Genomic DNA, 14,101 nt, shown 5'->3' on the forward strand with positions numbered 1-14,101 from the left:
GAGGATGAAATCCTCCTCTTCCCATGTAATGTTCCCATAGAAACCCTCGTGAAATATTTTTCTGGCTATGACCAGTACAATGGAAAGCAAGAGCCTGTCCGGTTCTCTGTTGAGCTGATCACTGTTTTAGGCATGCCAGTTGTATACTGGTGACAGAGTGTTGGCAACATGCAGCTTGCTATATTGTGGCCCTGACAGACTCAACTAAAGCATGAATGCAAGCTTGGAATCTGAAGTACTTGATAATTTATTGTTCTGATTCGGATTGCTCTGAAAGAGGATGAAGATGTGCTATAAATAAATGAGCTGAAAGTAGAAAATTGTGCACAAACACAAAATGGGAATCAAGTGTATTTAAAAATGAGCAAGCTACCTGAGAAGGAGACACCTAAAAATATCATGTACATGGTGCTATTGGCTGCGGACATGCTCAGCATGTTTGTGTAGAGCCAGAAAGTTAGCAGGCATACTTCCCTCTGTGCTTGAGACTATCACGGGTGCTTCAGACGTGCTTATATCTCCGACGGTGCTCACATGTACTGCAAAATAGTTTCAAGATCCAGTTTTAAGTAGAGCTGTGCAAATATTCAAAATTTCGAATATCTGATGCTATTCGAATGCTCTTTGCAACCCATTTTCAGTATTCAAAATTTTCGAATATTTTTCGAATAGTACTGAAGAGAAGAGTTAGGTGAAGCCCACTTCACATTACCGCCATTGTTTTTGGCTGCATTCTGCAAGCCGGCTTCACATCGTTACACTCGATTGTTAGGTGAAGCCTGCTTTACACTGCTTACAGTATTCTGTCACTAACGTCTACAGCTTCTGTGACCTCATGGTCAACACTGTACTCTGGGCACTGCATGTTGCAGTAAATGTAGTCCCACCTTTCAGAGTTATGTTCAGTAACAGATGGAAATATGTGCAGTTCCTAAAAAAAAAGAGTACAGGAAATTCACGATGTAAACATAGAAATGAGGAGATGCACACAAAGCAGGCTGCATGGATCATGCTGACTAACTCTCAACGCAGTTCATCCCACTAATGCAGTCTACCATACACAACATGGAGGGACCCTTCTCTCACCATATATTGGAGCAGCAGATCATCGAATGAGCACAACACCACAAAATATTTCGCCATGAGGTATTCCAAATTATTCAAATTGGGTCTTTTCTGATTATTCGAATTTGATTTGCCTCCTGAAGAAATTATTTGGATTCGATTCACAATGGAAATTTTGCTATTCGCACAGCTCTAGTTTTAAGTGTTCTCTCACAATACAGAAACATGGCGTATGTTTGCTACAACTTTGATCTGTCCGTCCGTCCATAAATCTAAGACTTGCACGTAAGGTCTAAGACAATTTGGGGGCACTAGTAAAGATTTGTATGTGCGTGTTTGGAGGAAAATAGTAATATGGAGTACTAGCTGCCTTTCTTAAAGCACTTTACGGTTACAGGCTCACTAACCAACTTCAAAGCTGGCGACCGAATGAAAGCTTGAAGGCTGTCTCGAGGGCACTGGGTGATGCGTTTTCGTGAATGCACACGTACACTTCTCTTGGCTGATGTTTGTCTGGGAAGAGCCGTCCAATAACCCAATAAGATGTCGGCTGCTTCCCTTTCCCTCTAGCACCCAATTCCTGACCACATGTGAACAGAACTCCATATTCTTTCACGGAAGAGAAATTTTTGTCCGCTACAAAATTTCCCTGAGTTTCTTCATTGGTTCCTGTCTTTGACGGCCCCCTTAACACCTTGCGAATTGATAGGCAGCTTCGGTTGAAATTGTTAAGTATTTCAGCGTCTAAAGACGACGTGCTTTCTGCAGGAGCTACAAAAATTCCTTCCGCCAAGTCGACGTGGAGGTAATGAAAGATCAAGTTCTCTCTCGTTGGCACAATGGGCAGTGTAGGTGAGGTCGACGGGTTCTGATAGTCTTCGAGGCTCTGACGAAGGCTGCTGAGGTCGTAGCTGCAGGAGGCTACTCGCCCAAACCTCAGGTCGCTCCCGCTAGTGCGCGACTCGCAATCAGAGCCCGTAGAGGCGGAACAATGTTGGTTACACGATCCGTTGCCAAAATTGTCACAACTACTGTGGCTCCTTGCAAAGGAGAAATCGTTGTCCAACGTATCGAGGTGCGCGCTTGAGTAGCGCAGCAATTGACACGTCTCCCTGTCGACATTTTTGGTACGTCTCTTCGGCGAGGGTGCACCCATCGTAGAAAGATTAGTCGAGCTAAAAGACTTCTCCGTCTTTTCCCTTTTACCAACGGAAGCCTTCCCTGCAGGTGGTCCGAGGGTCAGTGCGTGCTTTTCGATGCATGTGTCCGCCGCGGACAGAACTCCGTTCAGTTCCAGCTGAAGTAACGTGTTTTGAGCCTGGTCCACGTAGAACAAGTCGGGGCCCGGGTGTGCTTCTGGAACGGCGGAACAACCTCCCACTTCGAGGAGTGCACAGAGGAGGCCGTGCTTCAGACCCGTCACGAGTAAGAAGTGTCGCATTTCCGAGTTTTCTGGCTCGGGAAGGAACACCTCTCTCCACACGACCAGTTGGCCAACACACTCCGTACTCGTCAGCCGAAGAAGCTGGTAATGGCGGCAAAAGAGGAAGACGTTCAGAAAGTGCTGCTTTGGAAGGTGGCTCGCAAGGAGGTGGCCCCTGTAGAACAAGCAGGATCCAACGAATGTGAATAGTCTTTGGGACTCGTAAAAAGCTTCACTCATGTCACCAAAGTTTGCGGACTCAAGCTCACTGAGTACGGAATCTGTCCGTGCTTGTATGTTTGTTGGGAGAGGGAGCCACGCTGCGCACGGTAGGGAATGTGCAAACACCTCTTTCCGTGGCGCTTCACAGTCCGTCAGTGTTGCGCTAAAGAAAAGGTCGAAGAGGCGGTCTACGTTTTCGCACGTTTCCTGGTCTCGAAATGCGCGAGACAGTGAGCCATACTGAAGTCTAATCACAGTGACAATTTCGTCGATGTGTTCTTGCATCTGCTCAGCGGAGGCACAGGTAGCTGGCAGGGCGAGTATAGCAATGCTGTTTGCGTCGTGAAAATATGAAACGTGAACGAGGGTGTCTTCTATGGCCAGTGCACTGGAACGTGGCTTTGTTGCAGTCGTATCTCCAATAACGCTACTCAGTGTGACGAACATCCCTCTAAGCTTAGCAAGAGTGCTGTCATACTCTGGATACTGGTAAACTCGCTCGTCTTCAGAATTCGGCTCCTGCTGCTTGAAAGAGTCACTATGCAATTCTTGGTACAAGAAGATGTGGGGATACTTCCGAAGACACTGTTTCGTCTCCTCCAGCGTGGTTCTGTCACCCATTAGTTGTTTCATGAGGGAGCTCTGCTGCTGTGTGCTTAGCTGAACGGGAAACTTAACAGAGTCAGAAAGTGCATTTTCTGCGAGCCGTAAGAGTGACACTTTAACTCTTTGAGGCTTTGTGATATTCCGCAGGACAAACGTTATGTTGTCCTCGTTGATGTCAAAATCGTCGATGCTTTTCATAACGTCCCCTATTTTGACCATCCCCGACTTCATCGCTTCTCCGTCGGGCAAAAGGCCTTGAACCATGATGGGAGCTCCTTCGTTGAGCATCTCGGCCGCTGCAAGTTGTGATGGTAGACGTCCTGGTATGATACCGAAGAGTGCTTCGCATAGTGTAGCTCGCCTACCGTAATTATGACGCTTCGGGTCAACGTTGAGGTAGACTTCTTGGCATTCGGCTCTCCTCAAAAGGTCGTGAAGCGACGTGCCATTTTTCTTGTCAGACTTTGGCATATCAGTTATCGTCGGTTCCAAACTATTTCGATGCTTCTTCTTCCCCATGAGACTTTTAAGTGTTTGCTTTGCGTCGGACTTGGAGCTCTTCGTTGTTGTGCTGCTTGCCTGCGACGCATTGCACTCAAAGCCTGTGGCTGTAGAGTGGACATTTATGGGGTGCTGATAACTTGGTTCGACGTAGAACAAATCTCCTTTTGGAGAGATTTTTTCGACCCAGTCCGGTTCGTATAACTTTTCGCTGCTGTCGTCGGACGTCCCACTATTGGATCCGCAATCGCATAAGTCTCTGGTGAAAGCGCCATTGGCATGAGATGTCTGCATCACGAACAGCGGAATGGACAGCGGTCGACGTCTTGTGGAGTTTTACCACAGTTTTGTGTAACTTTCTTCAAGGCCATTTACATCGGAAGTACAACAACAAAACTTGTTTTCTTTTGATGATGATGATGACAATTAGCGCACAGAGTTGCCAACTCAGACAATGTGTTTGCATCCATTTCTAGAGGCGCTAGCCGCTAGCCGTGTGGGGTCATGGGGGGGTCATGTCACGTTATTGGTCATGTCCCCGACTAGTCACGCGCAGAGACAATTGCAGTCTGAACATAAGGATACATATGGTTTAGTATTCCATTCCAAGTGATTCCATGCAGCACGGAATGGTTTTCATATTTGTAAACACCCTTCACTTGCGTTGCGTTCGTGTCAGGTTTTGTTGAGTTGATCGGCGAGTAACATGGCGGTGGATATGAAGACGCTTCTCACGAATTTGCTTGCTGCGCTTTCTGAGAACTCGTCGCCTTCAAATATCACAGAACTAAAAACGATATTAGCTACGGCAAGGCCAGAAGCAATATACGTTAATGTTAGAAATACTGACCTTGCCCCGCTGTTCAACTTTCTGCAAACGCATCACGGGTGAGTTAATCTGCTGATATCATCGTGAGTGCTCTGTTGTGAAAAATCTAAGTGAACCATGCCTTTTATCAAAGGGTGGAACATGAAGACCTAATTGAAATCTTTGGCAAGCTCTTGGATTCGTTTCCTTCTAAAGTGTTGATGTCAGCTATGAAGATACAAATTACCAGGACTTTAAAGTGTAACTCTACAGCTTTGAAGGGTGTGCTGCTCCGTCAAGTAAGTGTGGAACTTCTATAAAAGAAAAATGGATTTATGACTCAGCATAACGTCCACCAGAGTGGCACTACTATGTCGTCATACAAATTGCTTGTACATCACATTTGCGTTTTTCAGTCCACGAACCGATCACTGTGGTGCAGAAGACGATACTTCTGAGTGACGCTCACTCATCTCCCCGTTTGCTCACTCATCTCCCCGTTTGCTCACTTTACTTACTCATCATCTGCTCGACTCCTCACTTGCTCACTCAAGCTCATTCATCTGCTGCTCGGTTCCTCATTTACTCACTCATGCTCATTCATCGCCTGCTCAGTTCCTCATTTACTCACTCATGTTCACTCATTAGCTGCTCAGCTCTCCGTTTGCACACTCATGCTCACCTCATTCGCCACATTCAGCATGAGTGAGCGTGAGTGAGTTTTGCTGAGGTATGCTGTGGTGCTGCTCATGGTCATACATCAAACCCAACTAACTAAAAATTTTGTATTGAACGGACATTTTGTGTATGTTTTTATGGTGTGCAACATGTGGTCAGTAATGAACAAGCCAGTTCCTCTTTCAGTTGTATTAATTCCTTGAAAAACGTAGCGTGCAAGCCTCAATTTAGGGGGATCCCCTCCAACACTTGAAGTTTCACCCATAGCACCCGGGGGCATTCGCATTGCCTTTGTCACTGTTACATGTGGCCAGTGGCTCTCAACTGGCGTCAGTGGCAAAGGACCATCTTAGGCATTTCTACATGCCATTCTATCAGTGATGTGATTGCTGTGCCAAGGGGCCAACCCTGTTACATCCTGCTACATTGTCGCAAAATATCAGGAATCTGTGCCAAGCCTGCACCAAACATCCGCTTGTGCCGTTAAAAGCGAAGTCAAGCCTCCAGCTGAGCCCCTGTGGTCGTTCAGCGTGTGTCTATATAGTCAGCGGGCGTGCAAGTCATCACGGGACAGTAGCCGCATCTCCTATTCGTAGGGTTTTGCTTCTGCTTTGCATGCGCTAAGCTTGCATCCTGCTGTTAGGAAACCCTTTCCTGACATGCATTGTTTGAAGGGTGAAAGTGCTTATGAGCTTGTCGCCTGCCTGTTGCTGCCAGGCAACATAAAGCGATAGATATAGACTACCTGAGCCCCTAGGTCGTCGATTACGTTTCGCCGAAATATGACAGGATGGAAGACGGAGGTGCAATCACTATCACTCTTTCTTTCCGTTTTTAAACCTTGCCATGTATCCATGCTGTGTTGCCGTAACTTGTCGCAGGTGTCACACGACGTCACTAACGTGATAACGTAGTTGGTGTTGGGGTACTGGAAACCTGAAATAAATATTACACATGTTCAGCCTATGCGATTCTAGCACTATGTGAAAGCATAGTGGACAAATTGAGCATGGAAGTAACTAAAAAGATGTCATAGTGTTAAGATCATACATAATCAGAGCTGTCGCAAGGCGAGTTTGCACCCGAGGCAGGGTAAATCTGAAGTGCCCCTCCTCTCTCTCTCTCTCACTGCCGTCAGAAGCTCTGTAAACAAAGAAAAGAAAACGCTAATTCGCACTGCCGTGATCGTAAATTAAAATTTTCTTAATTCCTGCTTTATACTGTACAAACAACCTGCCAGGGCCTGGCATTTGGTCCCCTGGGCGGCTGCCCCTCTCGCCCCCCACTTGAAATGTTCGAATTTTCACACTGCTCTGTCGCTGTTTGTGACTGTTGCTGAAAATCCTGATCTAAACTTAGTCATTAGACGTAAGCTACTTCAGCAGATTGCAGCTCATGACAATCGTTACAAGGAGTCCGTCTTCGACTTCGGTGACCACACCTATGTCACTCTTTCGAAAGTATATTAAAAATAAGGCATATATGACTGCACATGATAAAGTAGCATATCTGCTCCAAAGCACCATTTTGTTGCTCCAAAGCCGATTTTTTCTTGCTCCAGAAGGTGCTTCAAAATGGCTTGGGCCAATCACATCACTGTTCTATGAAATATAATATATAACACATATTATATATAAATAATAAACATAATATATAATAAAATATATAGCGAACTATAATATATAACAAAAGTTGAGAACGGCTGGTACGAGCAAATAGTGTTTACATCCTGATGAAACAGCTCCCCTAGTCATGTTGGGCACGTGCTGCAGCTACACTCTCCTACAGCTGATCCGGTGCTGCAAAGACAATTCAACTTTGTGCGATGTTGCAACGGACCGCCACTTGTTGGAGTCCGTGGTGCAGCTTCTCGGTGATGAGGACACGTGGACTTCCAAGCAAAGTGCAGCCATCCTTAAAGAAGTTACTCGTGAAAAGGAAGCTCTAAGCGCATTGTTACATCCACCACTGACGAAAGTCATGGGTGAGGTGATGGATCGAGGAGACATATACAGGTTCCGTGTTCACGATGTAAGTACCTAGTTACAATGTTGTGTAGTTCCTCAAAGTGCCACTAGAGACAGAAAAATATAATATTCATATTATTTCGTATTATAAATCAACCTTGCTCAAAGACTCAGTAAACAAGCTATAAATGCCATCAGTGAACATGATAACGCTTACAAGAACAGTGCATGTGTCTCTGCTTTCTGCGCCACAGTGGAACTCTGCCAACAGGTGCAGTGATGAGATGAATGCCGAACTTAGAGGAGCAATGTTGCCAGACGCGTTGGTTGATTGGGCAACCTACGATGTCATACTTCTCAACACTAGAAATTAATTTTGATACTTCTGCATCACATATGGCTTAGTTAGACCATCAACAGATGGTCAGCATTATCAATCAATCAATGTATGGAAACAATATTCTGGGAGAATACAGTGTGAGACGCGTTGTAATGACAAAAATTTGGTAGGGTCCGGAAACATGAGATTTAGTAGTACAACAAATATTTCCTCGAAATTTTTTTGGTTGCAGGTTCTGGTGGACGTGGCTAAAGCTTCTCGGGAAAACATGGAACGCGTCGTTGAAAGCGGATGTCTCAAGTGCCTTCTCGACGAAATGAACGGCAACGACATCCTTGTGAAACTGAATGCATTGGAGTTGCTCACTGACCTTGCAGCTACACCACATGGTCTGGACTACCTTGAGAAGGTGGGAATGGTAAACAAACTAAGGGACAACATCATGGCTCTCAGTGCAGACCCCCTGGCCAGTTTCCTTGCCCCAGGTTTGTGAAACTTGGTTCCTTTCGGCTTATCCTTCCCTTAGGTGTGTGAATAAGGATGTTGTAGGATGTGAAAAACTCAACAAATATGCGCTCTTGCAGGATTGCTCAAATTCTTTGGTAACATTGGCCTGAGCAGCCCGCAGAGGCTCGTGTCACGTTACCCCCAAGTACTGGATTTTATATTAGACTGTGTTCAAGAAAGTGACCTGTCCTGCCAGCTGGTTAGTATTGAAACAGTTGGTGTCATCAGTGCTTCTACACAGGGAAAGTGCTCCTTGAAGCAATTTGGTGAGTGATTTAACAGCAGGCGTAGCCTCCTTTATATTTTATAACTCAATACGTCCGTGTTTTTCAGATAACAAGATGAAGATGTACATGAAAAAGCTTAGGGAAAACATCAATGGAACCAAAAATGAGATCAGAGTACGCTCTCTTGGTGCCCTTGCCAATGTTCTCCATGTGGAGGTAAGCATACAGCAGGCAAGTCATATCTGTGCAGAGCTCTACAAATTATTATCTGGCTGTGTCCCAACTTTGTGCTAGATAAACTAGTTCCCACCAATGTTGAAGCAAGACGCGCATCGTGTCAATTCCAAAAGAATTATAGTGTAACAGCCAATGCTGCATTGAAGTAATGAAGCTATATTATTAATCCCTCGTGTTTTCGGGCTTTATGTTTTTCAAAATGGGGGAGGCAAAAATCATGCATGTTATGGTTATGTTATATATGGGTATGTGTTGGGTGTGTTCTCCACTGTATCTATTGCTGGCTGACTCTGCACTTTGACAAGTTCATTTTTGGGGATTTTCGAGTCTTATCCTACCTGATGACAGTGATGCAGATCTAGGGGTAAAAACGGGTTCTACCTGGCTTATCCCTACAACACAAGACACTCTACACAAAAACTCGATTCAAGGAATGGGTGCCGCCACTAGTGCTGCCACCCCGTGGTACTCACAGGAACTGTGAATGAGTGGACTGCCGTTTGCAGAGTTCCTTCATTTTCCCGTGTGTGTTTTCGCTCATTTTCGTGTCCGTTCGTGTTCATTTCATGCCTGTTCATGTTGTGTGCAGAGATTTTGGCAAAATTAGTCTACAGACCGACCACAGTGGCGTCACTCATAATAAGAGTTGTTTCAAAGTAAAGTCAGGCCAAAAGTAAAGCAAAAGTAAGCTAAAAGCCAAAGTACAAAAAGCCAAAGCAAGCCAAAAGTAAAAGTAAAGTGCAAGTAAAGCCACGAATTATCATTATCTTTCAGTCTTTCATGTTTTTTGGCACTTTGTTTGTGTTTGCAGTTAATGAATAATTAATTAATTAATGCAATAAGTTATTAATGAATTAATAATTAATTAATGAGTTAATAACTAATTAATGAAATAATGATTAATGAGAGAGTGCAACTTTCAGTCTTAGGCACTTTGTGTTTGCATGTTGCAGCCATGCTGTCACTTACCTGTGGTGCCTAAAAGCCCTAATGATAGCCAGACCTTAGCCACCAATGAGGAAGAGTATTGTCCTCATGTGATGAAACTCCCCCAATTATAATCACAAAATAAAGTTGTTATTTTGCATGTGTGCATGAATACAAACAATATGCTTCATTTAACTTCAGTATGCACTTGGCTGGCAAAAGTTAGTGCGATGTGGAGGCTTTATTTGGGAGAAAAGATTGAAGTACAGTCGATCCTCATTATAACGAAACTGATGAGGAACACGATTTCTTTCGTTGTACCAAATATTTTGCTGTATGGAGCCCGACGAAAATACGGCAGGCAGTTGCAGCGGGCGGCAGCATAGCCAGAAAAATATTTCGGGAGATGTTTTATGGAAACCTTACATGGGGGAGGACGATTTCACCCTGGTTTCCCTTTCCCAAAAGCACTACCAAAGGCACGGTTTCGGAGGGCGTTTGAATCCCCCAAACCCCCCGTTTCTGGCTACGCTACTGGTGGAAGGGAATGCAAATTATTTAGCTGTACCACGAATTTAGCTGTACAGTGTTTTCGTTATATCTGGGGTTTTACTGTATTTGTATCGTACCAAGCATTTGTACTTTGTAATTGGAAAATCGGTGTTTTCAAGCATAATCTTCTGAATCTTAGGAGCCATCAGAAGACATGCTAGCCCTCACTGAGGCATGGTACGGAGCATTGGGAGATGGATCTACGAAACTTCTGCTTCAGATCTGCAAGCAGCCGTTTCCAGATTTGCGATGCGGGGCCCTCGCTGTACTGCGCGAATTGGCACTCCAGGCATGGGGACAGGATGTACTCTTGGCCCAGCCGGGCTTCCTTGAGTACCTGCTGGACCGTTCCACTGAGCCAGACAAAGAAGGCAAAGAAGCAAAGTTCACGGTTGTTGCTGCCTTTGTGCAGTCCCGCATGCCTTCGCGCAGAATTGCTGCGGAAGATTTGGAGCGTCTCATGTCGTACTACAGGGAGGGGCCGTTTCATTCTGAAGCAGTAACAGCTGTCGCGTTTGAAGGAGCAACATGAAAGCGGTGTAACTCGCATTCTGAAGCTACGTTGGTCGTGAACAACTGTGTGTGTGCTTCACTTCTGATTTTAACAATGGCACGATTTCAATGTTCAGTCGGGCACACATTGCGAGCGGCACATTACGCTACGTAACTGGACACCAGGGTTTTTACATACTGCATGTTAATGCCTTGAAGTTTCTCTATGTAAATGTAACGGATGTAAATGAATGTATAAGTAAAGATATCGACTCTTCTGTGTCTTGAGCTTGAGCATTACTTCTTGCATGGCACTGCGTGTGTCACTAAATCTGTTAGATACGTTTTTGTGAAGTATGTGAATGTTTTACTAGGACAGGAGTGGACATACGAGTTCTTGTATACTTCGAATATCATTAAGTTTTAGCCACTGCTCCATCTGTAAGACAAGGGACAGTATATTTGTATTGCCTACCCTTAGTTTTCACACCTTGCCTTATAGCAAGGCCCCTAGGAGGTCATTTTCATTTTAGCAATTAAGGAAGCAAGTAAAGGAAGGCTGTGCTAAACATTGGCCTTATGTATGTGAAAATTGCGTCTGGGGTCGTGATAAAACTGCACGTCCCGGAATGAGAAGCAAAGTTTCAGGCGTTTTATTTAGACATGGTGTTCAACAGAAGATGGTGAACTTACATATGCTTATAAGATAACAAAAATATAAATCTAAAATATGTGCACGCTTGAGTAAATACACCTCATAGCCATCACAGCTACGTTTATCTTTGGCACAGTGTACTGCATGTGAAAAAGAACAGCTTGTCGTGGAGGCAGTTTGTCTCCACTAGGGAGCACCAGAGGGGGTGGGCAAAAATTGCTCAAGTGGGCAGCAAAGTCTGCTCTCGCCGCACGCCCTGCCTGCTGGTGAAAAAAAAGGTAACTGCTGGCCCAGCATGTAACAGAATGCAAACACAACTATTATAAATAGTTAACATCCAACAGTAGAAGTATCTGCCTTGTAAAACTTGTTCGTCGTCTTCCAGTGAGCTGAGTTACCAAAATATTGTTGATATTTGAACTTTAAAAATTAAAACATAATTACAGATATCACTCGAAGCAGTGCAAGAGATCATTCGAGCTCTTCCGAAGTTCTGCTCCTCGCTTCACCGCTTCCTGTAGGGCTTGGAGTAACTGTAAAAGATAGCAGACGTACTATAATTCCCACAAAACGTGCAAGATGCACACACAGTATTTGTGTGCTTCAACAATATTTGAGCTCCTAGATATGTGCGATTGTTGCTCTCGTAAGGTAATTATCAGATTTCTCTTTGAAGCATCCCCAGGTTCTTCTGGAGATGATGGAACATAAAAGTGATTTGCAAGGAGATTTACAAGGAAATGCAGTAAGAATCGTGCATTATAGAGTGCTCACCTTCGAAGCAGTCACATGGCTACTTGACTTCTTTGTCACCTGCGGGCTACAAAAGAGGTACTATGTAAGAATCTTCGACTAAATTACTCCAGCAACAATCGCTACCACATAAAACATCCCTGACCAGGCAACGGTGACGCACAAGCAGTAGGGCACGGGGTCAGTAGCTTATCTAGAACCGCAAGCTCATGGGGTGGTGCAAAAACTTTGGGGGTGCAGTTACATTGTAACAATAGTACACAGGAAAAAAATTTGGGGGTGTTGCCAAACTTTGGGGGGCTGGATAAACCACTGTATGGGGCATATCAAAGTTGGAAAGGAAAGCTTTTTTGGTCCTTGTTTTTTCTTTTTACCTTATCAGAAATTTGATGCTGATATCGTACATAATCTCCGGAATGTTTGCAGGAAATGGAGAGCCGTTAGTTTCCAACATCACAGCATGTACCTTAGTATGCCATGCCAAGTGAGACAGTGCAACACTTTTTCTGTGACCACATTTCTGTTCCGAAACTCTCACTGTCTGTCAGCTAAGCAAGAATTCCTTGTAGTACAACGCAAAATGTTCATACACTTGACAATAATTCATAACAGGTACCTTCTAGCAACTTCATCGACACCAATTTCTGCAGCAACTGGTGATTTGTTTCGATTGATAGCATCTATTTGGGAATGTGAAGTATGAGGGCAGCAACAGCAGGAGTGACGTCCGCAGAATTCCTATGATGAATAAAAAATTGTGGTTAATTTTTCACAAGCCAAGCAGAAAAATTCATTTCACTAACCATGGTGCAGAGCTTAATATTTCGCTGTGCAGGGTATACGACAGCAATTTGGTGACAACCTTGCTGTCCTTGTAGGAACCCCTTTTCTGGTTGTTCGACAAGTTTCGACTTTGTGAAGTTGCCTTGACTCGGCTCATCGACGCTTTGATAATATGACATGTTGTGACCTTTCAGAGGTCTTTCCACTTGCGTTTGGCAACAAGACAGTGTATGAGCAGACGACGTTACGTCGTACAAGCTGCTATTTGATGTTGATGAGCTGGCACATATATTCGATTCACGTGACGAGAATAACTCCGTAAATAACTGCAACCCTGCATCATTTTCATCGTGGGGTATATATTTTCTGGAATGTTCAATATCCTCCGATAACGGCGTAATCGACGTGGAATGTTTGACGGAATCATGTGAACAAACGTGCAGCGGACTTGGTTCTGCAATGGAAGCTGCGCTGATCTGTGACGCACTCCATTGCCACGAATGGGAGTCGGCAATTTGACTTCGATTTTCCTCGTACAGTTTGTGAAACGGATCTGTATCTCGTTGTTCTACCTTGGCGCAACCATCAATTGCGAGTTGACACTTGAGGTCATCTATTATGTTTAGAGCTCGGGAGTACTTCTGGAGCAACTTGTGATATTGTTGGTGAACTTCTGTGAGTGTGCTGTTGATTTCTCCAATATCGATGTCAGCCGTATCCACACGAATTACGGGAATCTCTGCAGGCAGCAGATCACTTTCACTCGATGATATTTCGTCGTCAGATGCACTGGCGGCCATGTGGTATGCATTATTTAGGTTTCCATCAGCAAGGTTCCGAGTACTGCACAATCTACTGCAGTAATTGCCTTGCTACGGTCCTAAACCCTTCACTGACACGCTCAGAATCGTACCTTACCACAAGATGTTGGTGTTTTGTCGCATTTCGTGGAGGATGCTAGCTGCTCCGAGGACGAAATCCAAACAAACGATCGTGGGTGCTGTTGTTATGGCAACCCGACATTCTGGCAACCTGGCAAGCCTGGCAACCACTGGAGCCCTTTGTTGCTCGTATCTCCCGCGAAGTGACTATTTTCGGATTTTGGAATGCGCAATCGAGCCTGTTCAGCAGAGAGGTTGGGAAATTACTTTTATGTTGCAATGCATTATCAACACTCATTACTTTTTCAGAAGTAATGCATTGCGTTACTTAACACTTTTTTTTTGTTAGTAGTGCATTACAGGCATTACTATAATGTCATACTATACTTACATCAAGTATGTCGTTGCTCTTGCATTACGTTCTCCCAGAAGCCTCTAATAAAGCCCTGGATTATATGTATTCCCGAATATTCATCA

The 14,101-nt window shown here is 44.5% G+C and overlaps 3 protein-coding genes across 3 annotated transcripts; 1 reads left to right on the plus strand and 2 right to left on the minus strand.

The window, feature by feature from the left end:
• Positions 1-231: 231 nt before the first annotated feature.
• Positions 232-4,218, minus strand: LOC135368582 (protein inturned-like). Its single transcript, XM_064601965.1, has one exon. It carries the CDS (start codon positions 4,109-4,111, stop codon positions 1,478-1,480), a length of 2,634 nt encoding a protein of 877 aa, XP_064458035.1. The 5' UTR covers positions 4,112-4,218; the 3' UTR covers positions 232-1,477.
• A 100-nt stretch (positions 4,219-4,318) lies between these two features.
• LOC135368586 (26S proteasome non-ATPase regulatory subunit 5-like) lies at positions 4,319-10,834 on the plus strand. The gene is made up of 7 exons (XM_064601972.1): positions 4,319-4,705; positions 4,780-4,924; positions 7,092-7,334; positions 7,843-8,095; positions 8,195-8,383; positions 8,451-8,560; positions 10,200-10,834. The coding sequence occupies exons 1-7, from the start codon at positions 4,524-4,526 to the stop codon at positions 10,590-10,592; spliced, it is 1,515 nt and encodes a 504-aa protein (XP_064458042.1). The 5' UTR covers positions 4,319-4,523; the 3' UTR covers positions 10,593-10,834.
• A 348-nt stretch (positions 10,835-11,182) lies between these two features.
• Positions 11,183-13,774, minus strand: LOC135367862 (uncharacterized). Its single transcript, XM_064600966.1, has 4 exons — positions 12,764-13,774; positions 12,577-12,698; positions 11,982-12,027; positions 11,183-11,740 (listed from the first exon to the last, which is right to left on the minus strand). Exons 1-4 carry the CDS (start codon positions 13,541-13,543, stop codon positions 11,657-11,659), a joined length of 1,032 nt encoding a protein of 343 aa, XP_064457036.1. The 5' UTR covers positions 13,544-13,774; the 3' UTR covers positions 11,183-11,656.
• Positions 13,775-14,101: the final 327 nt, after the last annotated feature.

Source organism: Ornithodoros turicata, chromosome 9 (genome assembly GCF_037126465.1).
Source record: "Ornithodoros turicata isolate Travis chromosome 9, ASM3712646v1, whole genome shotgun sequence".
Taxonomy (NCBI): Eukaryota; Metazoa; Arthropoda; class Arachnida; order Ixodida; family Argasidae; genus Ornithodoros; species Ornithodoros turicata.

Bases quoted from the DNA above. Each gene is read 5' to 3' on its own strand.
- LOC135368582 (XM_064601965.1), bottom strand. From the start codon at position 4,111: ATGCAGACATCTCATGCCAATGGCGCTTTCACCAGAGACTTATGCGAT.
- LOC135368586 (XM_064601972.1), top strand. From the start codon at position 4,524: ATGGCGGTGGATATGAAGACGCTTCTCACGAATTTGCTTGCTGCGCTT. The intron at 4,706-4,779 runs GTGAGTTAATCT...CTTTTATCAAAG, and splicing joins TTTCTGCAAACGCATCACGG to GGTGGAACATGAAGACCTAA. The intron at 8,561-10,199 runs GTAAGCATACAG...TCTGAATCTTAG, and splicing joins CCAATGTTCTCCATGTGGAG to GAGCCATCAGAAGACATGCT.
- LOC135367862 (XM_064600966.1), bottom strand. From the start codon at position 13,543: ATGGCCGCCAGTGCATCTGACGACGAAATATCATCGAGTGAAAGTGAT. The intron at 12,699-12,763 runs GTTAGTGAAATG...TATTCATCATAG, and splicing joins ATATTAAGCTCTGCACCATG to GAATTCTGCGGACGTCACTC. The intron at 12,028-12,576 runs GTACCTGTTATG...CCTCTTTTGTAG, and splicing joins GTCGATGAAGTTGCTAGAAG to CCCGCAGGTGACAAAGAAGT.